Here is a 27,753-nt window from a genome sequence, read left to right on the forward strand (position 1 = left end):
AATGCCTTTAGAAGGCACAGCACAAATTTGAGGTTGGTCGGACTAAATCCCTAGGAGGAGTTCGTTATAGTACGAAGTGAGTAAATCATCCAAAATTTGACAGAAAATTCAAAATGGCCGACTTCCTGTTGGGTTTAGGCTATGGCTCCAAGAGACTTTTTTGTGCGTCTGGACAAGATACACGTACCACAGAAAATTCATGCACGTAGGTGAAACGTGTGGTGGGGGCTGCTTCGTTAAAAGTCACTTCCTGTTGCCAGCAGGTGGCACTATGACTGTGGGTGAATGTCAGCATGTACATGTGTTCAGGGCGGGACTCTCATCCTACATGTACACTTTGGTCCAGATGTGAGCATTTACACAGATGTTAGAACAACTTCAGTTTCATAGCGAATCATCAACGCCACGGACACGCCCATTGATGAAAACTCGCAAATAGCACAACTTTTCATCATCAATGCCTTTAGAAGGCACAGCAGAAATTTGACGTCGATCCGACTAAATCCCTAGGAGGAGTTCGTTAAAGTACGGAGTGTGTAAATCATCCAAAAATGGCCGTAAAATTCAAAATGATCAACTTCCTGTTGACTTTAGGCTATGGGTTCTTGAGGCTTTTTTGTGTGTCTTGATATGATACATGTCCCCAGATAATTTCGTACATGTAGGTTGAACGTGAACGAGGGGCTAATTTTTTCCAATTTTCTAGGTGGCGCTAGGGAGTCATTTTGCCACGCCCATGTGCGAAACCCATAAAATACAAAATTTTTCACCAGTTCTGACATGTTTGCAAATTTTGGTGAGTTTTCGAGTATGTTTAGGCCCTGTCAATGGAGCCTACTTTGCAGAAAAAAAAGGGAAAAAAAATCTTAGCAAATTCAATAGGGACCTCACACGGTCGTGCTCGGGCCCTAAATATAGACTAGAAAAGTTTCCTTTTCAAACTGTTGTCGCAAAGCAAATAAATGATGATATAAAAACCATATATAAAAAAAGAAAATACATTGGCAGTGCCAAATAGCTGTAGTTTTAAAAGTCAGGGCTGAACAATATATATTGTCTCCATCATCAGTATGTGCTATATGTGCAAAAGAAACAGTCTGGGAACTCACATCTGTGTAGAAACCCTTCCTTCTTTCACCAATTCTGTTCATTAGGGCCCGAGCACGACCGTGCGAGGTCCCTATTGAATTTGCTCGGATTATTATTATTATTAGGGCCCGAGCACGACCGTGTGAGGTCCCTATTGAATTTGCTCGGATTATATTTTTAGGGCCCGAGCACGACCGTGCGAGGTCCCTATTGAATTTGCTCGGATTATATATATATATATTTTTTTTTTTTTCTGCAAAGTAGGCCCAAATGACATGGCCTAAACATACTCGAAAACTCACCAAAATTTGCAAACATGTCAGAACCGGTGAAAAATTTCGTATTCTACAAGTTTCGCACATGGGCGTGGCAAAATGACTCGCTAGCGCCACCTAGAAAATTGGAAATGATTAGCCCCTCGTTCACGTTCAACCTACATGTACGAAATTTTCTGGGGACATGTATCGTATCAAGACACACAAAAAAGCCTCAAGAACCCATAGCCTAAAGTCAACAGGAAGTCGGTCATTTTGAATTTTACGGCCATTTTTGGATGATTTACACACTTCGTACTTTAACGAACTCCTCCTAGGGATTTAGTCGGATCGACGTCAAATGTCTGCTGTGCCTTCTAAAGGCATTGACGATGAAAAGTTGTGCTATTTGCGCGTTTTCGTCAATGGGCGTGTCCGTGGCGTCGATGATTCGCAATGAAACAGGAAGTTGTTGTAACTTCAGTGTACATGCTCACATCTGGACCAAACTGTACATGTAGGATGAGAGTCCCGCCCTGAACACATGTACATGCCGACATTCACCCACAGTCATAGCGCCACCTGCTGGCAACAGAAAGTGACCTTTAACGAAGCAGCCCCCGCCGCACGTTTCACCTACGTGCACGAATTTTCTGTGGTACGTGTATCTTGTCCAGACGCACAAAAAAGTCTCTTGGAGCCATAGCCTAAACCCAACAGGAAGTCGGCCATTTTGAATTTTACGTCAAATTTTGGATGATTTACACACTTCGTACTTTAACGAACTCCTCCTAGGGATTTAGTCCGACCGACCTCAAATTTTGCTGTGCCTTCTAAAGGCATTGAAGATGAAAAGTTGAGCTATTTGCAAGTTTTCGTCAATGGGCGTGTCCGTGGCGTGGCGTCAAAGATCAGCTCTTCGCCATGACACGGAAGTTGTCGTAACTTCAGTGTACATGCTCACATCTGGACCAAACTGTACATGTAGGATGAGAGTCCCGCCCTGAACACATGTACATGCCGACATTCACCCACAGTCATAGCGCCACCTGCTGGCAACAGGAAGTGACTTTTAACGAAGCAGCCCCCGCCGCACGTTTACCTACGTGCACGAATTTTCTGTGGTACGTGTATCTTGTCCAGACGCACAAAAAAGCCTCTTGGAGCGATGCCTAAAATCAACAGGAAGTCGGCCATTTTGAATTTTACGTCAAATTTTGGATGATTTACACACTTCGTACTTTAACGAACTCCTCCTAGGGATTTAGTCCGACCGACCTCAAATTTTGCTGTGCCTTCTAAAGGCATTGAAGATGAAAAGTTGTGCTATTTGCAAGTTTTCGTCAATGGGCGTGTCCGTGGGTGGCGTCAAAGATCAGCTCTTCGCCATGACACGGAAGTTGTCGTAACTTCAGTGTACATGCTCACATCTGGACCAAACTGTACATGTAGGATGAGAGTCCCGCCCTGAACACATGTACATGCTGACATTCACAGACAGTCATAGCGCCACCTGCTGGCAACAGGAAGTGACTTTTAACGAAGCAGCCCCCGCCGCACGTTTTACCTACGTGCACGAATTTTCTGTGGTACGTGTATCTTGTCCAGACGCACAAAAAAGCCTTTCGGAGCGATGCCCTAAAATCAACAGGAAGTCGGCCATTTTGAATTTTACGTCAAATTTTGGATGATTTACACACTTCGTACTTTAACGAACTCCTCCTAGGGATTTAGTCCGACCGACTTCAAATTTGTGCTGTGCCTTCTAAAGGCATTGAAGATGAAAAGTTGTGCTATTTGCGAGTTTTCGTCAATGGGTGTGTCCGTGGCGTGGCGTCAGAGATCAAGTCTTCGCCATGACACAGGAAGTTGTTGTAACTTCAGTGTACATGCTCACATCTAACCAAACTTTACGTGCTTGATAACTCTCCCACCCCGTTATGGAGGACCGATCCTGACACAGTCAGAAATAAATACAGAAATAAATAAATGCTCAATAAATAAATAAGCATCCAATTAAATACACAAAAATAAAGTAAATAAATAAATGTTGGTATTAATTAAATTATACAAGGAGACATAAATGTATATATTTTAATTAGTGCCTTTACTTATTCACCTTTGTTATAATTACCTTATTTATTTATTCTCCCTTATAATCTTCAACTTTATTTACTAATTTTTTTAATATATTTATTTATGTGTGTGTTTTAATATTTTTGTCTGTTTTATTCTTCCTTTGTATTTTTTACCTTATTTATTTTCACCCATGGTATTTATTTCTGCCTGTCTTTTTAAATTTCTGTATGCATTTCTGCCTCATTATGCAAATGAGGAGGGGCTGTGTCTCAAGGGGTCATCTTCTCTGCTATTGGTGGACCAGTCAGACAGGAGAGCTAGGCCTACTCTGCCTGCAGACATCAACGATCTTGCCCCTCACACAGTCAGATGGCTTCCTTCAGTGCGCTGAGGTGTTTAACAACTCTGAAGACACTACCAGCCATGTCTTCCTTCTCTTTTCACGTAGACGCTCCGACAGACAGTGCTTTCAGTTTGCTGCATGCATGGACACAGAACTGCGGTACAGCACACAGTAACGATGAAATGTGTGCTGTTCTCACATTCTTCCTCTGTATGTACACATAAACAACAAGGCAGGGAAATATAAAAGGAATTTATTTTATTGTTTGGGTACATTATTGTTCAGTGTACATGCTCACATCTGAAACAAACTTTACGTGCTTGATAACTCTCCCACCCCGCAGACATCTACACGCCAATACCGATTTATATTCATAGCGGCAAGTGCTATGTAGCTCCACATAGGGGACACAGGAAGTGACATATACACCTTCATGCGGCGACATAACCGCGTAGCAAATTCACAGCCGCACCGGCAGAGCTCCAGAATATGCAACTCGGCCGGCTCACACGCGGACGCGCTTATAAGTGCGAGGGCCCGCCCAACGCTGCTTGCAGCTTTAAGGGCCCGAGCACGACCGTGCGAGGTCCCTATTGAATTTGCTCGATATATTATTTTTTGCGAGGTCCCTATTGAATTGCTCGGATTTTTTTTTTTTTTTTTTTTTTTTTTTTTTTTCTGCAAAGTAGGCCCAAATGACATGGCCTAAACATACTCGAAAACTCACCAAAATTTGCAAACATGTCAGAACCGGTGAAAAATTTCGTATTCTACAAGTTTCGCACATGGGCGTGGCAAAATGACTCGCTAGCGCCACCTAGAAAATTGGAAATGATTAGCCCCTCGTTCACGTTCAACCTACATGTACGAAATTTTCTGGGGACATGTATCGTATCAAGACGCACAAAAAAGCCTCAAGAACCCATAGCCTAAAGTCAACAGGAAGTCGGCCATTTTGAATTTTATGGCCATTTTTGGATGATTTACACACTTCGTACTTTAACGAACTCCTCCTAGGGATTTAGTCGGATCGACGTCAAATTTCTGCTGTGCCTTCTAAAGGCATTGACGATGAAAAGTTGTGCTATTTGCGCGTTTTCGTCAATGGGCGTGTCCGTGGCGTCGATGATTCGCAATGAAACAGGAAGTTGTTGTAACTTCAGTGTACATGCTCACATCTGGACCAAACTGTACATGTAGGATGAGAGTCCCGCCCTGAACACATGTACATGCCGACATTCACCCACAGTCATAGCGCCACCTGCTGGCAACAGAAAGTGACCTTTAACGAAGCAGCCCCCGCCGCACGTTTCACCTACGTGCACGAATTTTCTGTGGTACGTGTATCTTGTCCAGACGCACAAAAAAGTCTCTTGGAGCCATAGCCTAAACCCAACAGGAAGTCGGCCATTTTGAATTTTACGTCAAATTTTGGATGATTTACACACTTCGTACTTTAACGAACTCCTCCTAGGGATTTAGTCCGACCGACCTCAAATTTGTGCTGTGCCTTCTAAAGGCATTGAAGATGAAAAGTTGTGCTATTTGCAAGTTTTCGTCAATGGGCGTGTCCGTGGCGTGGCGTCAAAGATCAGCTCTTCGCCATGACACGGAAGTTGTCGTAACTTCAGTGTACATGCTCACATCTGGACCAAACTGTACATGTAGGATGAGAGTCCCGCCCTGAACACATGTACATGCTGACATTCACCACAGTCATAGCGCCACCTGCTGGCAACAGGAAGTGACTTTTAACGAAGCAGCCCCCGCCGCACGTTTTACCTACGTGCACGAATTTTCTGTGGTACGTGTATCTTGTCCAGACGCACAAAAAAGTCTCTTGGAGCCATGCCTAAAATCAACAGGAAGTCGGCCATTTTGAATTTTACGTCAAATTTTGGATGATTTACACACTTCGTACTTTAACGAACTCCTCCTAGGGATTTAGTCCGACCGACCTCAAATTTGTGCTGTGCCTTCTAAAGGCATTGAAGATGAAAAGTTGTGCTATTTGCAGTTTTCGTCAATGGGTGTGTCCGTGGCGTGGCGTCAGAGATCAAGTCTTCGCCATGACACAGGAAGTTGTTGTAACTTCAGTGTACATGCTCACATCTGAACCAAACTTTACGTGCTTGATAACTCTCCCACCCCGTATGGAGGACCGATCCTGACACAGTCAGAAATAAATACAGAAATAAATAAATGCTCAATAAATAAATAAGCATCCAATTAAATACACAAAAAATAAAGTAAATAAATAAATGTAGGTAGTAATTAAATTATACAAGGAGACATAAATGTATATATTTTAATTAGTGCCTTTACTTATTCACCTTTGTTATAATTACCTTATTTGTTTATTCAACTTTATTTATTACTAATTTTTTTAATGTATTTATTTATGTGTGTGTTTTAATATTTTTGTCTGTTTTATTCTTCCTTTGTATTTATTTACCTTATTTATTTTCACCCATGGTATTTATTTCTGCCTGTCTTTTTAAATTTTTGTATGCATTTCTGCCTCATTATGCAAATGAGGAGGGGCTGTGTCTCAAGGGGTCATCTTCTCTGCTATTGGTGGACCAGTCAGACAGGAGAGCTCTAGGCCTACTCTGCCTGCAGACATCAACGATCTTGCCCCTCACACAGTCAGATGGCTTCCTTCAGTGCGCTGAGGTGTTTAACAACTCTGAAGACAATACTACCAGCAATGTCTTCCTTCTCTTTTCACGTAGACGCTCCGACAGACAGTGCTTTCAGTTTGCTGCATGCATGGACACAGAACTGCGGTACAGCACACAGTAACGATGAAATGTGTGCTGTTCTCACATTCTTCCTCTGTATGTACACATAAACAACAAGGCAGGGAAATATAAAAGGAATTTATTTTATTGTTTGGGTACATTATTGTTCAGTGTACATGCTCACATCTGAAACAAACTTTACGTGCTTGATAACTCTCCCACCCCGCAGACATCTACACGCCAACACCGATTTATATTCATAGCGGCAAGTGCTATGTAGCTCCACATAGGGGACACAGGAAGTGACATATAACACCTTCATGCGGCGTCATAACCGCGTAGCAAATTCACAGCCGCACCGGCAGAGCTCCAGAATATGCAACTCGGCCGGCTCACACGCGGACGCGCTTATAAGTGCGAGGGCCCGCCCAACGCTGCTTGCAGCTTTAATTTTTTTTTCTTTTTTCTGCAAAGTAGGCCCAAATGACATGGCCTAAACATACTCGAAAACTCACCAAAATTTGCAAACATGTCAGAACCGGTGAAAAATTTCGTATTCTACAAGTTTCGCACATGGGCGTTGCAAAATGACTCGCTAGCGCCACCTAGAAAATTGGAAAAATTAGCCCCTCGTTCACGTTCAACCTACATCTACGAAATTTTCTGGGGACATGTATCATGTCAAGACGCACAAAAAAGCCTCAAGAACCCATAGCCTAAAGTCAACAGGAAGTCGGCCATTTTGAAGTGCGAGGTCCCTATTGAATTTGCTCGGATTATATTTTTAGGGCCCGAGCACGACCGTGTGAGGTCCCTATTGAATTTGCTCGGATTATTTTATTTTTATTTTTTATTTTTTTTTTTTTTTTCTGCAAAGTAGGCTCAACTGACATGGCCTAAACATTCTCGAAAACTCACCAAAATTTGCAAACGTGTCAGAACCGGTGAAAAATTTCGTATTCTACAAGTTTCGCACATGGGCGTTGCAAAATGACTCGCTAGCGCCACCTAGAAAATTGGAAAAATTAGCCCCTCGTTCACGTTCAACCTACATGTACGAAATTTTCTGGGGACATGTATCATATCAAGACGCACAAAAAAGCCTCAAGAACCCATAGCCTAAAGTCAACAGGAAGTCGGCCATTTTGAATTTTACGGCCATTTTTGGATGATTTACACTTCGTACTTTAACGAACTCCTCCTAGGGATTTAGTCGGATCGACGTCAAATTTCTGCTGTGCCTTCTAAAGGCATTGACGATGAAAAGTTGTGCTATTTGCGCGTTTTCGTCAATGGGCGTGTCCGTGGCGTCGATGATTCGCTATGAAACAGGAAGTTGTTGTAACTTCAGTGTACATGCTCACATCTGGACCAAACTGTACATCTAGGATGATAGTCCCGCCCTGAACACATGTACATGCCGACATTCACCCACAGTCATAGCGCCACCTGCTGGCAATAGAAAGTGACCTTTAACGAAGCAGCCCCCGCCGCATGTTTCACCTACGTGCACGAATTTTCTGTGGTACGTGTATCTTGTCCAGACGCACAAAAAAGTCTCTTGGAGCCATAGCCTAAACCCAACAGGAAGTCGGCTATTTTGAATTTTACGTCAAATTTTGGATGATTTACACACTTCGTACTTTAACGAACTCCTCCTAGGGATTTAGTCCGACCACCTCAAATTTCTGCTGTGCCTTCTAAAGGCATTGAAGATGAAAAGTTGTGCTATTTGCAAGTTTTCGTCAATGGGCGTGTCCGTGGCGTGGCGTCAAAGATCAACTCTTCGCCATGACACGGAAGTTGTCGTAGCTTCAGTGTACATGCTCACATCTGGACCAAACTGTACATGTAGGATGAGAGTCCCGCCCTGAACACATGTACATGCTGATATTCACCCACAGTCATAGCGCCACCTGCTGGCAACAGGAAGTGACTTTTAACGAAGCAGCCCCCGCCGCACGTTTCACCTACGTGCACGAATTTTCTGTGGTACGTGTATCTTGTCCAGACGCACAAAAAAGTCTCTTGGAGCCATAGCCTAAACCCAACAGGAAGTCGGCCATTTTGAATTTTACGTCAAATTTTGGATGATTTACACACTTCGTACTTTAACGAACTCCTCCTAGGGATTAGTCCGACCGACCTCAAATTTCTGCTGTGCCTTCTAAAGGCATTGAAGATGAAAAGTTGTGCTATTTGCAAGTTTTCGTCAATGGGCGTGTCCGTGGCGTGGCGTCAAAGATCACTCTTCGCCATGACACGGAAGTTGTCGTAACTTCAGTGTACATGCTCACATCTGCACCAAACTGTACATGTAGGATGAGAGTCCCGCCCTGAACACATGTACATGCTGACATTCACCCACAGTCATAGCGCCACCTGCTGGCAAAGGAAGTGACTTTTAACGAAGCAGCCCCCGCCGCACGTTTCACCTACGTGCACGAATTTTCTGTGGTACGTGTATCTTGTCCAGACGCACAAAAAAGCCTTTGGAGCGATGCCCTAAAATCAACAGGAAGTCGGCCATTTTGAATTTTACGTCAAATTTTGGATGATTTACACACTTCGTACTTTAACGAACTCCTCCTAGGGATTTAGTCCGACCGACTTCAAATTTGTGCTGTGCCTTCTAAAGGCATTGAAGATGAAAAGTTGTGCTATTTGCGAGTTTTCGTCAATGGGTGTGTCCGTGGCGTGGCGTCAAGATCAAGTCTTCGCCATGACACAGGAAGTTGTTGTAACTTCAGTGTACATGCTACATCTGAACCAAACTTTACGTGCTTGATAACTCTCCCACCCCGCTATGGAGGACCGATCCTGACACAGTCAGAAATAAATACAGAAATAAATAAATGCTCAATAAATAAATAAGCTCCAATTAAATACACAAAAAAATAAAGTAAATAAATAAATGTTGGTAGTAATTAAATTATACAAGGAGACATAAATGTATATTTTAATTAGTGCCTTTACTTATTCACCTTTGTTATAATTACCTTATTTATTATTCTTATATCTTCAACTTTATTTATTACTAATTTTTTTAATATATTTATTTATGTGTGTGTTTTAATATTTTTGTCTGTTTTATTCTTCCTTTGTATTTTTTACCTTATTTATTTTCACCCATGGTATTTATTTCTGCCTGTCCTTTTTAAATTTCTGTCTCATTATGCAAATGAGGAGGGGCTGTGTCTCAAGGGGTCATCTTCTCTGCTATTGGTGGACCAGTCAGACAGGAGAGCTAGGCCTACTCTGCCTGCAGACATCAACGATCTTGCCCCTCACACAGTCAGATGGCTTCCTTCAGTGCGCTGAGGTGTTTAACAACTCTGAAGACACTACCAGCATGTCTTCCTTCTCTTTTCACGTAGACGCTCCGACAGACAGTGCTTTCAGTTTGCTGCATGCATGGACACAGAACTGCGGTATAGGGAGAAGCACACGGTCAGCTGGCTGCCGCTAAATCTGGAGTGCACTCGTATTCAATTCTGTATGGTAAATTCAGTTTTAACGGAGCAGAGCGAGCTGACAGGCAGAGTTAGAGACTTTTTCTGTCCGTTTCTCTCTTTACAAAGACGCATGTTGCAGTCAGAGTCTTCTCTGAAGAGGGCAATGAGTCTCAGCAGTACCCGATGCGAGCACACAACACAATTTATCAAATTACACAACGGATATACAGTATGAAAATAAGATTGATTGGATTATACTCACAGGAAGTATAAAACCTGTTACATGCATAACACAGTAATGTCAGGGAAATTACTTTACTTAGATTTAAGTACTGCAGTTGTACATTTGAAATACCTTCCTACCTTTCTGATAGGAAGCCTTCTTGAGGTGGTATAAAACATTTCTTCTTATATTCTGATTTGAGTTGTGGACAACTATGACCACATGAATTAAAAAAATTAAACATTTCACTGCCCAAGTCAGCTATAACACAAGTCTTGTTCATTAGACTACATGCTGTACAGTATTTGTGGACAGATTTTGTCCCAGGATTTATTATGCATTTCTTCTTCTTCGTTGCATGATTTAGAATAATAAGGTGAGAAATGGGTCTATTCTGAGTTCATCCTGCACTGCAGCAGCTAATAAAGTCCATTTAATCCCAAAAACGCTTTTCTTTTAGGCAGGCTGGAGCAGAAAACAACTCACCTTTCTCAAGTTGTACAGTAATGTCACATGTGTATGAAGGTGGATCAAACAAGCTAATCTTAAATGTCAAAGTAGAGAGGAGCCTAGTAGGCCTATTTATTTTCATTCATTACACAATATGATCAAGCTATGGGCATCTTTTTCTTCTGTTCTCTACTTGTTATAGTTACACAGTATTAGGGGTGTGGGCTGTATTAAAAGTATCCACTGTTCTCCCATGCTCTAACACACAGTAACGATGAAATGTGTGCTGTTCTCACATTCTTCCTCTGTATGTACACATAAACAACAAGGCAGGGAAATATAAAAGGAATTTATTTTATTGTTTGGGTACATTATTGTTCAGTGTACATGCTCACATCTGAAACAAACTTTACGTGCTTGATAACTCTCCCACCCCGCAGACATCTACACACCAATACCGATTTATATTCATAGCGGCAAGTGCTATGTAGCTCCACATAGGGGACACAGGAAGTGACATATAACACCTTCATGCGGCGTCATAACCGCGTAAAATTCACAGCCGCACCGGCAGAGCTCCAGAATATGCAACTCGGCCGGCTCACGCGCGGACGCGCTACAAGTGCGAGGGCCCGCCCAACGCTGCTTGCAGCTTTAATTTTTTGTTGTTTGTTTAAATTTTTTGTATGTATTTGTTTTTCTTTAAGCATGTTACCTTTCGGGATAGTTGAATTTATAAATGGTTGGGGATTGGCAGTTATACCGACCAAATGGTTTGTCGGGCCTGAGGAGGATGAATGCTACTGGCCACCAACAAGGATGAACATGGCAAAGGCGGTCATAGAGCAACAGGACCCTCACACTGACTGGGCGACATACAAGTTGACTGTCAAGAGAAAAGTCGGTAATGTGTCTATTTGTATGAGATTATTTGACATGTTGAGTTCACTGTTGGTTCGGTTTAAATTAGCTCTGAATTAAACTAATTGCCACTCATTTGTCTGTCTCCAAAGCTACGTATGAAATTGCCCGCAGAAAATTAGCAACCGAGTACCAACCGAGTCCGATTCTACAGTGAAGACTGGAAGGGGGAAGCGCAAAAAGAGGTGAGGCTATTGATTTTGAACTACTGCTTCTAAATGGATGATGAAAATTTGAATTTCCCAATGACACAGGAAGGAAAAGTTTTGTTAAGTGTATTTGACTCAAAGCTGTCAAAACATGGGAGGTAGACAGCAGATACACAATTAACCAACAAATAATAAAAAAAAATGCTTTAACTCATTGATTGGGCTTGTATATTATACATTTCTAGGCAAGTGATTTTGTCCAGTGAGGATGAGGATGATGACAATTGGTCCGGCAGCCAAATCAGGCCTACACCTCCATCCACCCTCAGGTAATCACCTCTACACTGTTAAATGTTTTACCATTTAGTGATGAGTTTCCTTAGGTTGGATGGTTAGATTCTTTGGCTTTTTTTGTGTAAGTTTGTGGTCTTTGAACAGTGTTTAACAAAACGCATATTTTTTTGCTTAGAAAGAAAGAAACCAAGATGATCATGAATGAAGTTTTCAGCTTCATAAACTAGAATAAATCACTAATCTTATTCCTGGACAGAAGTGATTAGAAGATCTGGACCTGTTTATTCTTATTATAACTGTTTCCAGTAGACACAAAATGTTGAATTGGCTCAACTACAATTGTTACAGAATAGTGACACATCTCCAGAAAACAATAAGTTGACTCAACTAAACTATTTTTTTTTTTTTTTTGTATTACAGACAACATATTTTTCAGTTTGTAATGTTATTTACAAAAGTTGAGTCAAAAGAAAAAGTTGGGGAAAATTAGTACTAAGATTTTTTTTGTTGTTGCACAAGATTTTTACAGTGTGAATTTTTGTACGGTGTAGATCTGTGCTGACACCTCCACTGCCTCCATCAAGATCTTCACCTCCACTGCCTCCATCACTCAGATCTTCACCTCCACTGCCTCCATCCAGATCTTCACCTCCACTGCCTCCATCACTCAGATCTTCACTTCCACTGCCTCCATCTACACCCCGATCTTCACTTCCACTGCCTCCATCTACTAGGCCGACACCTCCACCACCTCCGGGTACCCTTAGATGGCCAGTGTTTCAACCCATTACCATGTCACCAGAAACCCCTCAAAGACAAATCAGGGACAACATGTTTGTTCGCATCTTAACACTGCTTGAGGAGATGAAAGAGACACAAAAAATCCAGGGGAGGATACTACAAACGCTTCTACAACAGCGTGGCAACATTAGCACCACCATCTCTTCTATCCCAGAGGGTTTCCCCCTAAAGACAGTTAGGGATGTGGAAATCATGGAAGAAAAACTGGCAAACCCGAACTTCATGTCCGAACTGGTATGTTTGTCTAGGGTAATTTTATTGGGGGCTTGCTGTGAATTTGATCTGAAATGATGTTTTATTAACAAAGTTTGGGAGAAGCACATTCAGATAATTAACACGGGTGGAGAGCACTCAGCAATCATGATTAAAACGTGTATATATAGACTCAGCAGTCTCACCTCATTTCTCCGACAGTTTAGCAGCGTCCCTCCACCACCCCTTCTCCACCCTTCTAGTCCTAAATCACCTGACATACAGGAGGGGAGTACTCTGGGTTCGGGCCGAATTCTGAGCTCGGAGCCCTCCCCCCGGACAGCACGCCAAATACACATTATACTTTATTCCCTTTAATTGTATGTAAGTGTGAACTCGTGAAACTTCTCAAGTGTGTTCACACTAGGGTTGGAACAGTATACAAAAATCACGGTTCGGTACAATGGAGGAAAAAGCAAAACAAAAATTTACAAGCCATTGTTTTTTTATTTGGCATGCCTCAGGCTATATCACCAAAGTAAAACAAATGTCTTAAACCTTGTATTTTTTAAATAAGTTTTATTAATAAAGGCATAGAACCAGTCTATTTGTAGTACATTGACAATATTACATAATTATTTTTTTAATTAAAATGTAGTTCATTAATTAATGTAGAATGTGCATCTTAAAATAAACAGATTTATGATCTGTTTGAGGACAAGAAATGAAAACCAATGCAGTATTGTGAAAGTCCAAAAGATGGCATATTTTAAACAGCTTGTGTGTGAGTTTGGTTGGGTGACAGTTGTAGGTCACAGTTTGACAAAAGGACAATGTTGTGTTATTATTACGAGTGTACCAGATATAAGTAAACACTTTGCAGTTTGAATGATGTCCTGTATGAACAAAAGGACAGAGTGTGGTTTTGTTTCCACTGTTTAATTGACCCGTGCCTCTCTCATACACACACACACACTCCAGCACTGCAATCTTGACATTGCAGCCTGTTCATTATAGAGCGGAGCAGCAGAGCTACAGATTAGGTGTCCCTAAAGAAAACCGCGTATCTAACAGTAGTTCCGCATTACGTCAATTTGCATGCTAGGGGCTGTTTACACCTGGCCACTTCATGCGTTTTCTCAGATCGGATAGCTATCTGATTTATCAAAACGATTCCGTTTACACCTGGTCACATAAATGTGTTTTTGCAAAACGGATATACATCTGATCTTCAATTCCCACGCTATATGCAGATTTAATGGAGTGTACGTCACAGAAAGCAACAAATATTGCTGCATTTTATTGTTCATCAGCTAATTTTAAAATCAAAGACGGCAATAAGAGAGAGCGGCAACAGCCCTGGTAAGATCATTTTGTTTCTTTTCTCTTAATGAAGATGGTTGTGTTAAGCATCTGCGACTTTCACTTTGATTTGTGATAGTTTATGGCAGGTTTTTCAGGTGTAAACAGCCCCTTATTTATTTTTATACCGTGTATTCTCTGTTTATTCATGCACCGAACCGTTATGCCCGTATCGTTTCAGTTCAATATGAATACATGTACTGTTCCACCCCTAGCTCACACCCATGCTTCTGGCAGCTCTTTCATGTTGAGTAGTTTACTCCATTGAGCAATATACTGTAGATAAATTTGCTTTGTATGTCCTTTGTTCCCCCTCAGGTTGCAGCTGTGACTGACATATGGGGGGCGACTGTTGATGAGGCCACAAAAAGGATGATGACCTTCCTCCTAGACCATGGCCTATCCAGGCAGTATAACTTTGTGGGCCGAAATGAGAAGAGAGAGTTCAAGGCCTTAAAACTGTATGAAGTAATATATGGTAGGTGTCCATGTGGATAATGTTTTAAGTTGTATTGATAATATAGTGTCACAATAACCTAACGTTATAAACATGTCAATTTTTTTAAATATTGTGAATGGAGCATGTGTTGTCCTGGCTGAGCATTGTGTTCTCACATTTCTCTCAGTTGCTTAGCTTGAGTGTTCAAGAGAATGTGTGTATTTCTAATAATAATCTTAGTTTATATAGCGCTTTTCTTAACATAGTTGTCTTTACAGTCCTGGCTAAGAGTTATGTTGGCACATATTAAGTAAGTGAGCGTTATATTTGTTTCTTGAAGGAGGCTTAAAGAAAAACGCCATGACCAGCCAAATCCGTAAAGATGCCGAGAAGGCGGTCTCCAAGTGGCTCATCGGTGCTAGAGACCGGGGGGGTAATAGACAGGCCCGACAAGCAACCCCTCAACAAAGACTTCAGGCTTCAGGCTCATTTGAGGTGGAAAGAAACTAATTTTGTCTGTGACAGTGAGGGAACACTGTGCAAAAGCATGTTGTCTTAAATTTTACTTAAATAAAAATGTAATTGTATTACTGGTCTCTTTGTTATTGTAGCTTGTTTAACCCAAGGTGTTCGGGTCTGTGGGACCCGTTTTCAATGTTTGCTAAAAGAAAAAGTAACGCTATTTATTAATTCTTCTAACTCAAACTTATTGGCCATGGCTCATTTTCCGTGAAGAACATAAAAAATAACTTATTTTCAATGACTGCATGGTACACCCTCCTTCACAACTATTACATATGAGGTGTTCGGGTCTACTGGACCCAAGTGTAATAATTGTTGGTGCTATGAAACTTAAGTGTGTCCTCCTCATTACTGGGCCTGCTGTGTGTGCAAATGTTCTTTCTGCACCTGCTATTACCACACAAAAAATAACTTTCACCTGTTCTGATTAAGTTGTAAGAAATGAGCAACAATAATGATAAAATCTTGTTTCTATTTTTTTAAATAATTCAAATTTCAGAGGGGTAAATGGCGAATACGAACCATAAATTATGTATACCATTGGTAATATTGAGCTCAAGTAAACATCTGTTAAATATTTTTACATAAATTGTTAAGGCTGTATTGATTTAAAAGTCTAATAATGAGAAGAAGAATATTTAATTTGCTGTGTAAACAAAAATACTGACTTTTTACAAGGGCTGACTGTAACCCAAAAGGGTTGACCCTAACTGTATGGGCTGACTGTAAAATAAGCCCCAAAATGAATTTTATAGCCCATAATAATAGTGGTTATTAATGGTAAGCAGGGACCCATAATCAGCCCACATGGGGCCCAGCTAGTGTGGGCCCCAGATGGGAGAAACCTGGGTTGCCCATGTGGGTTTTAGCTAGGGCCCATGTGAACCCCACCTTCAGCCCATATGGGAGAAACCTGGGTTGCCCATGTGGGTTTTAGCTAGGCCCATGTGAACCCCACCTTCAGCCCATATGGGCCTGCCCACATGGGGCCACCATGGAACCCCCGGACAAAATTAACTGGGCCCCATCTGGGCAGCCCAAATGGGGCCCACTCACCAGCCCCAGCCTGCTTCAATAACCTTTAGGCCAGGCAGTAGGATAATTAGGCTAAATTTCGGCTATGAAATCACTGAATCTAATGGCTAAAGAGCAGTTAATTCCAGGAACTATAACGATAAAAGCATCCAAACAGACTGACCAGCTATAAGCAAAGTCTCACCTTGTGTTAATAAATATGATGGCTAAGATGTGATGGGTTCCTATTGGTTGTTAGCTCTTCTTTTTATTGTTCTCAAAATCGCTTTAAAAGCGATCCCCAACAATATTGTTCTCAATCTCGTTATAGTTTATCATATTAACGAGAGCAATATTTTTTATATAGTTATCGTTTTTGGTGTGAATGGCCCTTTATATATGTATTCTTCAGTTATTTAGCTGTATTTTCTGATGTTTTCAAAGTTCAAGGACAATGCTTAAAGTTGTTCCCCAGGTTTTATGAAACTTTAAGTTTAACTTTAAGTTTAATTTCCAGGGTTTTTTTACATTTATGGTTAATTAATATTATTATTATTTTTTATTGTCATTTTAAGGTTGCCGGAAATGTAGTAGGCAAAAAGTTTTCAAATATGACTCCATAACAGGACGAAGGATAAACGAGGTAAGAAAAATATTTTTCATTAGGCTGTCTGATCATCTCTCCATTGTCTGTGGCTCATCTGGCATTTCACATATCACAAAATACTGACCATTTAAGCATTGGTAATTTGAGTCCATTTAAGTTCAACTGAAGGCCAAGTGGCCTTGCCCCAAAAATTATGAAATTCAAAACCTGATTATATGTTTTTGTCTTTCTGTAGGGGCAAGAGGAAGTAAGGGTGAAATGGTTACCTTGCTCTGCATGGTAAGTACTGCTTTATATTGGTTTATATTGCCTTCATACATGTACTCTTTTTCCACTTTTTACCATCTCATAGGTAGTGGATAAAGGTTGAAATTTATATTGTAGCACACACAACTTTAAATGTACAGGTGGGTCTCAAAGTTTTGCAACCAAAAAGCAGCGTTGAGAGAATTGTCATGTCCACTAGGTTTTAGGTCCAGCGTCAATGCAGCCTTCTACCTGGAGATTTTAGAGCATGGTTCCATCTGCTGACGAGCTTTACGCACATGCTGATATCCTTTTCCAGCAGGACTCTGCCCCTGCCACAGTGCGAAAACTGCTAGTAACTGGGTTGCTTAGCATGGTATTGCTGTGCTTAACTCGTCTCACCTGAACCCCATAGAGAGGACAATGATAGAAACCAAACCCAACATTAGAGACAACTTCAAGGTCACTATCAAAGCAACATGGGCTTTTATAACACCTCAGCAATGCCATACACTGATGGCCTCCACACCACACCACACTGATGCAGGAATTTGTGCAAAAGCAGCCACACCAAGTATAGAGTGTATGCATTAACAATTTTTGATAAGTCAGATTTGTTCATTTATTTTTGAAAGGTCGACATTTCTGTATTCCTCTTTATTATAATGTAGTGAGTTGATTGATTTTTTTATTTATTTTTATTTTTTTCATGAGCTGTAATCAAGATTAAATCAACACAAATTGCTTCAAATGTTGCACAATATTCTAATTGTAGATCCATAGGGTATATACCAGTATACCAATTGGTATAGGGTGGATTAAATGCAGTGTCAAATATTGTCTACAGGATTTAGCCACTTGCTCTTTTCAGTACTATGCATAATTCCCCCGGTGTAATGTCTATGTAGGAAGTAGACCTTCACCAATATATTGGCAGAACATCAGTATCGGCCAAGATCATCCTTGTTGACTGATGTCAGCTATTGACTTTCTATGACTTTATCTATGAGAGTGGCTGATGTTTATCTGTTACATTTCATCAAGCACTATATATGTATAGGTTTTATAAAAACAATGAAATACAAGACCGTACAATATTTTTTGAAAATATTTATGCTGTGAAACTATTGTTAAAATGGCTCCTGTTTTTCACTGTTCTAATGTTATATTACTGATACTTACAGTGGAAAAATCTGGGAGGAGACATGGGAGCCGGCCTGCCAGTTCTCACCAGGTGCCAACCATGTGTAATGTCACACATTGGTCTGTAATTCAATGAGTTAAATACCTGCTATGAGATGTCAAGTTTGCCGTTACGGGCCCAGCCATCCTGCTTGCGGATGTGACTACTTTAGATGAGGAGGAGCCGCGTTACACACTTTCAATGGTTTCCACCCTAACATGCTGTCATGCTGTTTTTTAATTTATTTTTTAATTATGTTTGTTAAAAGCTGTGTTCAAATAAATCGATGTATACCTTTATTTCTGTTTGTCTTTCCATTCACCTTGTGGTTTAGCCAATCATCTGAAGTCTTCAATGCATCAAATGATATATTGTAATGTGATGCACAAAGTATGTAGGAAGGTGGGACATGTTTTCATTCATATTAATTGACACCATTAAGGAACCGTTGATTCCACCAGCTAAACCATACATTTTCTGTATAAACGGTAGCTGAGGTAGGCAGGGGTGGATAAATGAACAGGCTTACCAGGACCAGAGGTCAAGAGGGTCCATAAGCCTCTAAAAATTTGAAAGCATGCTTTCTAATTCAGGAAGTTTTCTAAAGGCAAGGCACATGAAACCCTGGCTGCTGCACTGTGGCCTTCCATTGACCTTGATGCACTAAATGTGTGTGTTCAAGTCTAGATGGGTAAAAGCAGAAGACTATATTTTTTTACTTTTGTTATTTCAGTCTATATGGGCCAATCTGGGTTTCTTGTTTATATTTTTAAAACTGTCAATATTCATTTATATGTTATGGTATTTATTTATTTTAATATTTCGGTCTTATTTACGGTGAAATAATACAGTATGCTGTAATACAGAACATATGATCCGAGCTAGACGCAAAGACTCCACAATGCAATGCGGGCATTCATTCACAGAATCGGTTGTCATTGGTTGTCACCAGCAACAACAAGTTGCTCAGCTTTGTACCAGCCGCAATACCAGAGAAAGGACTTTGGTAATACCGATTACCGACCGAAGACTCCGGAAGTGACGTAGTATGTGCCGCTCGGCGGATAAGAAGATAAAAACTATATATTTGTGCAAAATTGACTTAATTTATTTAATATATGCTTTTTTGAAAATGTTCTAGATTTCTAAGAAATGTGTTTTTGCACTATTGTAAAACATTTCTTGAATAAAAAAGATAAAAGAAATACACAGTATTCGTAATATTGATGTTTTTGTCTAACGTTGTATTTGAGGATTTAAACAATAAAGATGACAATAATAAAATACAGTTTAATATATTTGTCTCATGTATTGTGTGCTCATCGGCCGGCGGCAATCTGCAATGGAATGAAGCCCATTCACGGCCATAGTTACATAGTTACACGAACATGTCCCCCCACCCCCACCCCGGAATAACTACACATAAGCACTCGCTTTGTGTGGCGCGTCTCTTATGGGAGTTGTAGTTTTAAAGTATATTGGTATATTTCTCACAATTAGAAGTTAAAAGTGTAAAATTCTGGATACACCCTGTGTCTTTTTGGGATGGGGAACACACTGGTGTTATCAGATTTCAAAAAATTAATCGTTAAATAGGTGAGATAGCTTATTTCCATATTTGACAGTGCTTATACAGTGGGTAAACTTTGGTGACCATATCTACATGACAGTAGAGGCCCAGAGCTTTATATATAAATGCTGGTCTATGTGTTTAGCACCTTCTGTTGCTAAATTACAAACTAAGATGGACTGGGTTCAAGGTTCAGAGGTCAATATTTCAAAGCAGGAGTAATGTATCCTCTTCAGACTGAAATATGTTACTCTTCAGGTTGAGACCTTTCCAACGATGTGTTTGCTATAGTCCCAGAACAACGTTTTAATTTTTACATATCATGGTTTGCGGATGATCCACTTTGGGTGATAGCCTCCTTTATTGTCCTCAGAGGGATATTTACCTTGAGGTCAAATGCTTCACACATAACACGTGACTTATTGTTTTATCATACAACTGACATATACTTACAAAAAAAAAAAACATAAACATAATGATATGTAGTCAGTCTGAAGCACATCACACAACAACAATCTATTGCTCATCTTTCACAAACAGTGACAAGAGCAACACACAACCATTTGCATTACATCATGAAGCTATTACACAACCAGCCTCAAACAACATTATTTAAAGTTTTAATTGAGGTAGGTCCAAATTGTGCTATAGTTTTGAAATGTTAAGTTTAGATTGGGGTACCCATATCTTCTGCCAGAGGATAAGAGCTCATACTTGGTATGGAGCTCATACCGCTTCCAAATCATCAGTTCTCATCCTCCTCTATCTGTCTGCTGCCTTCGACACTGTGAACCATCAGATCCTACTGTCCATTCTCTCATCACTGGGCATCACTGGAACTTCCCTCCACTGGTTTGAGTCCTATCTCACAGGTAGGTCCTTCAGGGTCGCATGGAGAGGTGAGGTATCCAAAGCACATCAACTGACCACAGGGGTTCCCCAGGGTTCAGTGCTTGGACCGCTCCTCTTCTCCATTTACACCACATCACTGGGACCCATCATACAGGCACATGGTTTCTCATATCATTGCTATGCTGATGACACCCAGCTCTACCTCTCATTTCAACCAGATGATCCCACGGTAGCTGCACGAATCTCAAGCTGTCTGGCTGACATCTCGGCATGGATGAAGGAACATCACCTGCAGCTCAACCTGACAAAGACTGAGCTACTCGTCCTCCCTGCCAACCCGTCTCTAGAGCACCACTTAACTATCCAGCTAGATTCTTCCTCAATCACCCCATCAAGGTCGGTCAGAAATCTGGGAGTAACCTTTGATGACCAGCTGACCTTTACAGACCACATTACAAAGACAGCTCGATCATGCAGGTTTGAAATGCACAACATCAGGAAGATCAGGCCTTTCCTAACTGAGCAGGCAACACAACTTCTTGTCCAGGCCCTGGTTATTTCTAGGCTTGATTACTGCAATGCTCTTCTGGCTGTACTTCCATCTTGTGCAGCTAAACATCTACAAATGATCTGGAATGCTGCAGCTCGTCTTGTCTTCAACGAGCCCAAAAGGGCCCACGTCACTCCTCTGTTCATCTCTCTGCACTGGCTGCCACTCTCTGCTCACATCAAATTCAAGGCCTTGACACTTGCTTACAGATCGACCACTGTCTCAGCTCCCTCTTACTTTCACTCGCTCCTACGAGTCTACACCCCCACCAGAAGCCTACGATCGATCAATGAGCGACGGCTTGTGGTACCATCACAAAGAGCCACAAAATCACTCTCTAGAACATTCTCATTCACAGTTCCATGCTGGTGGAATGATCTGCCCACCCTCATCCGGAATGCAGAATCCCTGACAGCATTCAAAAGACAACTGAAAACTCATCTCTTCCGAAAGCACTTAACATAAAAAATAAAATAAAAATAAAAATCCTTTAAATCCTCACTTGCCTAGTTTATGCTACTCTGAGCAATGTTTGAACTTTGTATTTTGAGCACTTCTTGTGTTGTTATTGCCTCCTCACGATAACTTGTTTGGTTTAGACCTCAGATGTAAGTCGCTTTGGATAAAAGTGTCTGCTAAATGACTAAATGTAAAATGTAAATGTAAAATGTATGGAGAATAAAGATGGATCAGACCACATTCTTTATGCTTGCCTGGAGAGACTGGTTTCTATTCTTCTCCACAACCTTCATGACAGTCATATTAAAATGCTCTGTAATGCAGCCTTGTGTAACATTAAACCCTCTGATTCACTGTGAGTGTTTGCTCTAAATGATAACACCCACTTTCAACACGGGCCTTCCAGCCAAAGGTATTGTCCATATACACCCCAAGGTGCCTGTAGGAGCAGAGCTGATGGATTGGTTCATCATTTATGACTTCTAATACCTTCTGACCCATGTCAAGACCCTTTCATCAACTTGTGAAATGGTTGAATGAGATATGCGAGTTGTGTCTGTATGCTGTAAGCCGAGGAAGAAGTGTGCCAAAAATGCCAAAACACATGTTGTATACTGTATGTATACTAACCATAAATTGAAATTTCAAAAAAGTTTAAATTTTAAAACTACTAATAATGCAGTGTGATTTTAAATCAAAGTCCCACCCATAAATATGCTCTCGTGTTTTTTCCCCTTTAGTCTCTGCTATTAACATTTATCAACCACAAAATTTTAAAACCAACCACAAAATTGCTTTTTTAAATAACTATGCATGGAAAATAAAAATAAAAAATGCTTCTCTTTTTATAGTTTTATTTTTTTGTTTTTCACAACAGTACAACAAATCCAAATTAATCAAACAAGCCATTAGGCTGTATTTTTAAACACTCAACTGTAGTTTTTTTTTTTTATATATAGTATATAAGGCAAATCAAAGTGCTTAGGTCAGGAAATGTAGTTATTAAAGCAAGTCTTGAAGTAATTCAACGACACTTCCCAATTAAACATCCAAATTCCGAAAAATTGGTTTGTGTGTGTATATAATAACCTCTATAGTGTCTATAATTAAGTCACATTTTCAAGTTTTGGGCCAGTTTTTGCATTTGTTGAACCTCTATGTACCTTCACTGCACATGAGAAGCAGCTGAATAAGTCCTGTCAAGGATGCTTTCAGAGACCATCTGTAGCAGGTGAGTTGATGCAAGAGTCCAAATTCAGAAATAAATGGGGTTGTGTGTCCATGTAAAACTGTCAGAAAACTCAGATTTGCCACAGCAGATGACATCAGTGGAATTATGTTTATTATTATTAGTAAAATACACATATTTACACCTTCCTGTAAACTTTTCTGCACATAGTTTTGTTCTACCATAAACAGAAGAGGACTATTCGAAAAACAGTTTCTTAAATTAATTTCAGTTTGTATAACTACATTCATTATTATTGTTGTAATGTAACATGTAGATATGATAATTACTATTATTCAAGCATATCTGACTTACAAACAGTGTTTCCTCTTTGTTGATTTGACCGTGGTGGCCTGTTACGTCCCAAGGTCTAGGGGTGTCCTGGATGTAACATAAATGTGTGGCCTCCCACTCTTCCCATTCCCAAACAAGGCCAGCACACAACAAATACAATTTAGCAGTTTTTATTATACATCGGAGATGAGCAGTGCCCAAAACAACAACCAAAACACTAAGAAAAAACCTAAATCTTTCCTAAACCCAAAACCAAAAGGTAAAGAAAAGACAAAGCTCTAAAACTAGGCTTCTAAGTCCAAAAACAGGAGAAAACGGTGCAAACAAAAGAAAGGGCTTCTCACTCCTACTCACTGCTAGTAGCTGACACAATATAGCTACAACAAAGGAAATTGCTTCATAGCAACAAAAATGGCAAAGCCAACAAAACCAGGCTGTCATAAGACAATCAGAAGGACTACGATACTACTTACAATCTAAGTTGAATATAGTCACAACCGTTCACTATGTACAATAAACACAGACATAACACACAGTCCTCAGGCAGGTTGGGAATGGCAGAGAGAGGGGCAGAGTTCCTGTCAGTAGGGCTTAAGATGGCTGCTGTCATCCAGATGCCCAATCAGGAGGCTCCAATCAGCTCAACCAGACCAATCCAGTGTGTCCACCTGTTCTCCAGTACCTGCATACACTCACACACACACTCTAATGGAGGAGAACAGCTGACAGTGCCAGGAGAGATAAACAAACAACAAAATATGACCCCAGGGTCATAACAGGCCCCCCACAGCAACATTTCGAGATGGTTCTCACTGCGGAACATGAAATCCATGGGGAGGAGTCGGATCCAGATCCAACTCCTCCCACCTTACATACACCTAAACCTACCCAACTCCGCCCCCTGATCCCTAAACCCCACCCCTAATCCCTAAACCCAACCCTAATCCTACCCATCTCCACCCCTTGGATCTTGATCCGACTCCTCCCCGTGGATCTCATGTACTGCATTGAGGTGCTACTGAACATTTCTGCCCCCCACGGTATCAGAAATAGGGCGATTATAGTGTCGATTTCACTGAATATGATCAAAAAAAATTTGCCGACGGCAGCTTTAACTGGTGATTTTTTTGGACCTGCCCCCACTACTAAAAACAAACAAACAAAGGAAACACTGACAAATAAAAGAAATCGAACCAAAAGTGAATAACTGGTCATTTATCACTTCGAGAGCTCCTCAAACTGACAGTCCTCAATCTGACAGTTCAGAATCACTGTCGTATCCATCCCAATCATTCTGGAAGTCCATACTTGTTCCAGTCAAAACTTGAGCATAGCAGTCTCTTGCATGCTTCATCATTCTGGTGACTTCTTGCTTCTTTCTCAAAGTTAAGCTGAGGAAACCCTTGATCCCTTCTTCATTTAGAGCCCACAGCTCACCTTATGGGAGTAAAACAAAAAATTATCAGAAAAAAAATTACAATGTAGAGTATAGTATTACAACACATTACTTAAATACGTACTTTGCAATGCCTCACTGGAAAGCTGGGATGACATGAGTGTGTCTGCACGAGTGGAGAGAGATTTCCAATGCTTTGCCATCTCAGAAAGAACAATCCTCCTCCTCAAGTCTCCTTATTGCCATCACAACATCAAACGCCTTCCTCTTGATTTTCAAATCTACAGCGTCTGGGATACAGTTGTGGAAAATAAGTAAATTGTAAGTATGATTATTTTTCAAATAATATTTGAGATAATCTGGGATAAGGCATAATTGGTTTTGTGCTACTATGTGAATCAAACAAAACTGTCAACAGATTTGTGTACATACCACCATGTGAAAGTTGCCATGGCCAAACTGTCTCGTCAGAGAGAATGATGTCAAAGACGATTCTTTCTGTATCTGGGACCATACTGTTGTATTTTTCAACGACAGAGCTAAGAATGGCCTTCTCCTCTCTGATTTTGCGCCGAATCTGGGCCCGACCTTTGCTGCCATCGGTGTCTTTGTAAAGGCGCTGGGACCTTCTTTTAATGCTGGCCACCAGCACCTCCATTCTACTGGTCACCGCGTCAAGATCGGCATTCTTTTGGGATGTTGTTGCTGAGAAGAAAAGAAGTGTAAACATTTCACTTACATTTTCATGGCAGTAACTGAAACGAGCTAAGTCTCAGTGTAACACAGAACACCACAGGGAAGTCATAAGGATTACCTTAACCTCTTTGCTGCTTTTTTTTTCCTTATAAAAAAAAGCTCCTGGAGGAAGGACAGGTGAGTCTCAATATTCATTTCATATTTATTAGCGTGTATAGGAAGTATGTAACAGGGTACCAAAGAAAATGACAACGTAGCCAAGATGGGATCCGCTAACTGCAAGAAATGTCGGAAACACTTTATTTTACGGTGTCCTTGTTACATATGTTACATGAACTTAAAATAGTAATAACAATAAATTATGCATAATTACATGTAACTAACCCTCAACCAAATCCTAATCCTACCCTAATCCTATAGTAAGTCCATGTAGTTAATTAATATTACTCCGTATTTAAATGTATAATTACACTCTAAGAAGGACACCTTAAAATAAAGTGTTGAATGTCACCGAAATGTCCAATGTTCCAACTTTTGGACTGTGCACCATTCAGGTACTTTCAGGGCACTTTGTTTTGACATGATTTCCAGTGTGCATGCACTACATACTAAAATTTGGCATTTTAACTGCACAAGTAAATGACCAAGAAAACAGTGTATGTATGGTTTCATTTTGAAACAGTAATTACTTGCAGAAGCATGTCTCCCATTATTCTGCAGAACTGAGACATTGAAATAATAGTATAACTATCACCTTCTGCCCACTCCTTAATATCAGTGACCCAGCCCTCAACTTCAACCTGTGTCACTGCCAGCTGGATTTTCATGCTTTCCAGATTCTGAAGTTGGCTTTCCAGGCGTTTTGCGGCCTTCAAATAACAAAAAAAGGAAATGAAATAAAAATGTTATACCTACAAAAATATACAATAGAAGGTATTTACAATATAAGAAAATAACAATACTCATACCTACCTTCTGATATCGGCAGGCAAGTGAAGCAACCAAGTTATTAAACTTTTGCTGATTCCAGCGCATGGCCATCAGTGTAAGCATGTCTGTACGTCCTGTAAAAAAGAAAAAAAATACACTAATCTGTGTTGTACCACATGTCCCTCACTGGCTACAATTTTCTTGTAACACTTTCAATCTAAGTAGTGCAGTGTGTGGTTACCTTACCTGCTTTGGACATGTGCTTTGTGGTCACAGCAATCCTAGAGAGGAAGGCGTTACACTGCTCAACCTCCTCCCCAAGTGTCAATCCGGCCCCTTGCTGGTAAGCTCCACTCCATTTAACCTATTGAAGAAAATACTTTAAAGCTGCCAACATACCTTTGCAGGTGTTTAGGGACGGTTAATGACATGGTAATGTTTTCTTACCTCGCATTTAAAATCATGGGCTTTGGCATGAAACACTGAGAGGAATGGTTTCATGCTCAGAAGGTGCTGGAGCTCCGGGCAGCTTTTTGTCACTTTGTTGAGGTAGGGCCAGTACTTGCAGGTTACATCCATGGCAAAAAAGCTTATTGACTTATTTGCCAGCTTGTTCTGCAGGTAGAGGGGATAAGCATATATTTCTCCCCTGAACATGTTGAGAGTGCCGAGAAAAACTCCATGTCGACAGACCGCAAGCTCAAGTCCCTCCTCATCAATTTTACTAGAGGATCTCTGAGAAGTTTCCCTGGCAGCTGACCACTCCCCTCCACAGACACCTCTTCCAGAGACCTACAACATGGAAAAAGGTTGATATAAATAGTCAGGACTCACCCAAACAATGTCAACTGTAAAATGTTATTGGTCGTGTTTTTAGAAATATTATACAACAAGTTTACATGGTTGGTGTTGGAATGAATGTAATCCACAAATCTTTCTACTTCATCATCTTTTGCAATGAAGATGCCATCAAATAAGGCCTGTTCTTCAGATCTAATTGAAAGAAAGGTACACATTGACCTTCAATATGACACTGCAAAGGTTACTTTAACAACACTGCAAATCACACACATTTTGTAAGTACCTTGCTGCGTTCTTAAAGCGGTAGTGCTTGCGATTTCCGTCCACAGAAACAGCAAGCATGTCTGGGGTGCGTGCATGCAGGACAGATAAAATGCTCCTCCCTGCAGATCTTATCCACTTCAAATCTAACAGCCTCCCACTCCAAAAAGCTTTTTCTGAAGCTGTCTGCTGTGATCTTCCCAGTCTGTTTCAGAACAGTAAAACATGTCAACATAATTCACAGTTAAGTTAACTAAAGTTAATAAGGTCAAAGGTGACACCAAATCCTCCTGCATCGAGCCTCCACAGGCAGTTGCTCAGCCCAGTGGATCTTTGGAAATCTTTTGGC

The 27,753-nt window shown here is 40.7% G+C and overlaps 3 protein-coding genes across 3 annotated transcripts; 2 read left to right on the top strand and 1 right to left on the bottom strand.

Moving 5' to 3' along the window:
* The first annotated feature begins 12,562 nt into the window (after positions 1-12,562).
* si:dkey-187a12.4 lies at positions 12,563-15,305 on the top strand. The gene is made up of 3 exons (XM_038735507.1): positions 12,563-13,036; positions 14,675-14,834; positions 15,136-15,305. The coding sequence occupies exons 1-3, from the start codon at positions 12,794-12,796 to the stop codon at positions 15,303-15,305; spliced, it is 573 nt and encodes a 190-aa protein (XP_038591435.1). The 5' UTR covers positions 12,563-12,793.
* A 3,749-nt stretch (positions 15,306-19,054) lies between these two features.
* Positions 19,055-21,792, top strand: LOC119915779 (the record flags this gene model as incomplete). Its single annotated transcript, XM_038735520.1, has 3 exons — positions 19,055-19,058; positions 20,687-20,836; positions 21,023-21,792. Coding segments are annotated over exons 1-3 (924 nt in total), but the record flags the coding sequence as incomplete, so codon positions are not given.
* Positions 21,793-26,317: 4,525 nt separating this feature from the next.
* On the bottom strand, positions 26,318-27,485 carry LOC119915788. The gene is made up of 6 exons (XM_038735531.1): positions 27,427-27,485; positions 27,242-27,335; positions 26,790-27,134; positions 26,589-26,706; positions 26,385-26,476; positions 26,318-26,323 (listed from the first exon to the last, which is right to left on the bottom strand). The coding sequence occupies exons 1-6, from the start codon at positions 27,483-27,485 to the stop codon at positions 26,318-26,320; spliced, it is 714 nt and encodes a 237-aa protein (XP_038591459.1).
* Between the last annotated feature and the right edge of the window lie 268 nt (positions 27,486-27,753).

This window comes from Micropterus salmoides, unplaced genomic scaffold (assembly GCF_014851395.1).
Source record: "Micropterus salmoides isolate LMB-PRFRI ecotype aquatic unplaced genomic scaffold, ASM1485139v1 Ms_hic_scaffold_1, whole genome shotgun sequence".
In the NCBI taxonomy this organism is placed as follows: domain Eukaryota; kingdom Metazoa; phylum Chordata; class Actinopteri; order Centrarchiformes; family Centrarchidae; genus Micropterus; species Micropterus salmoides.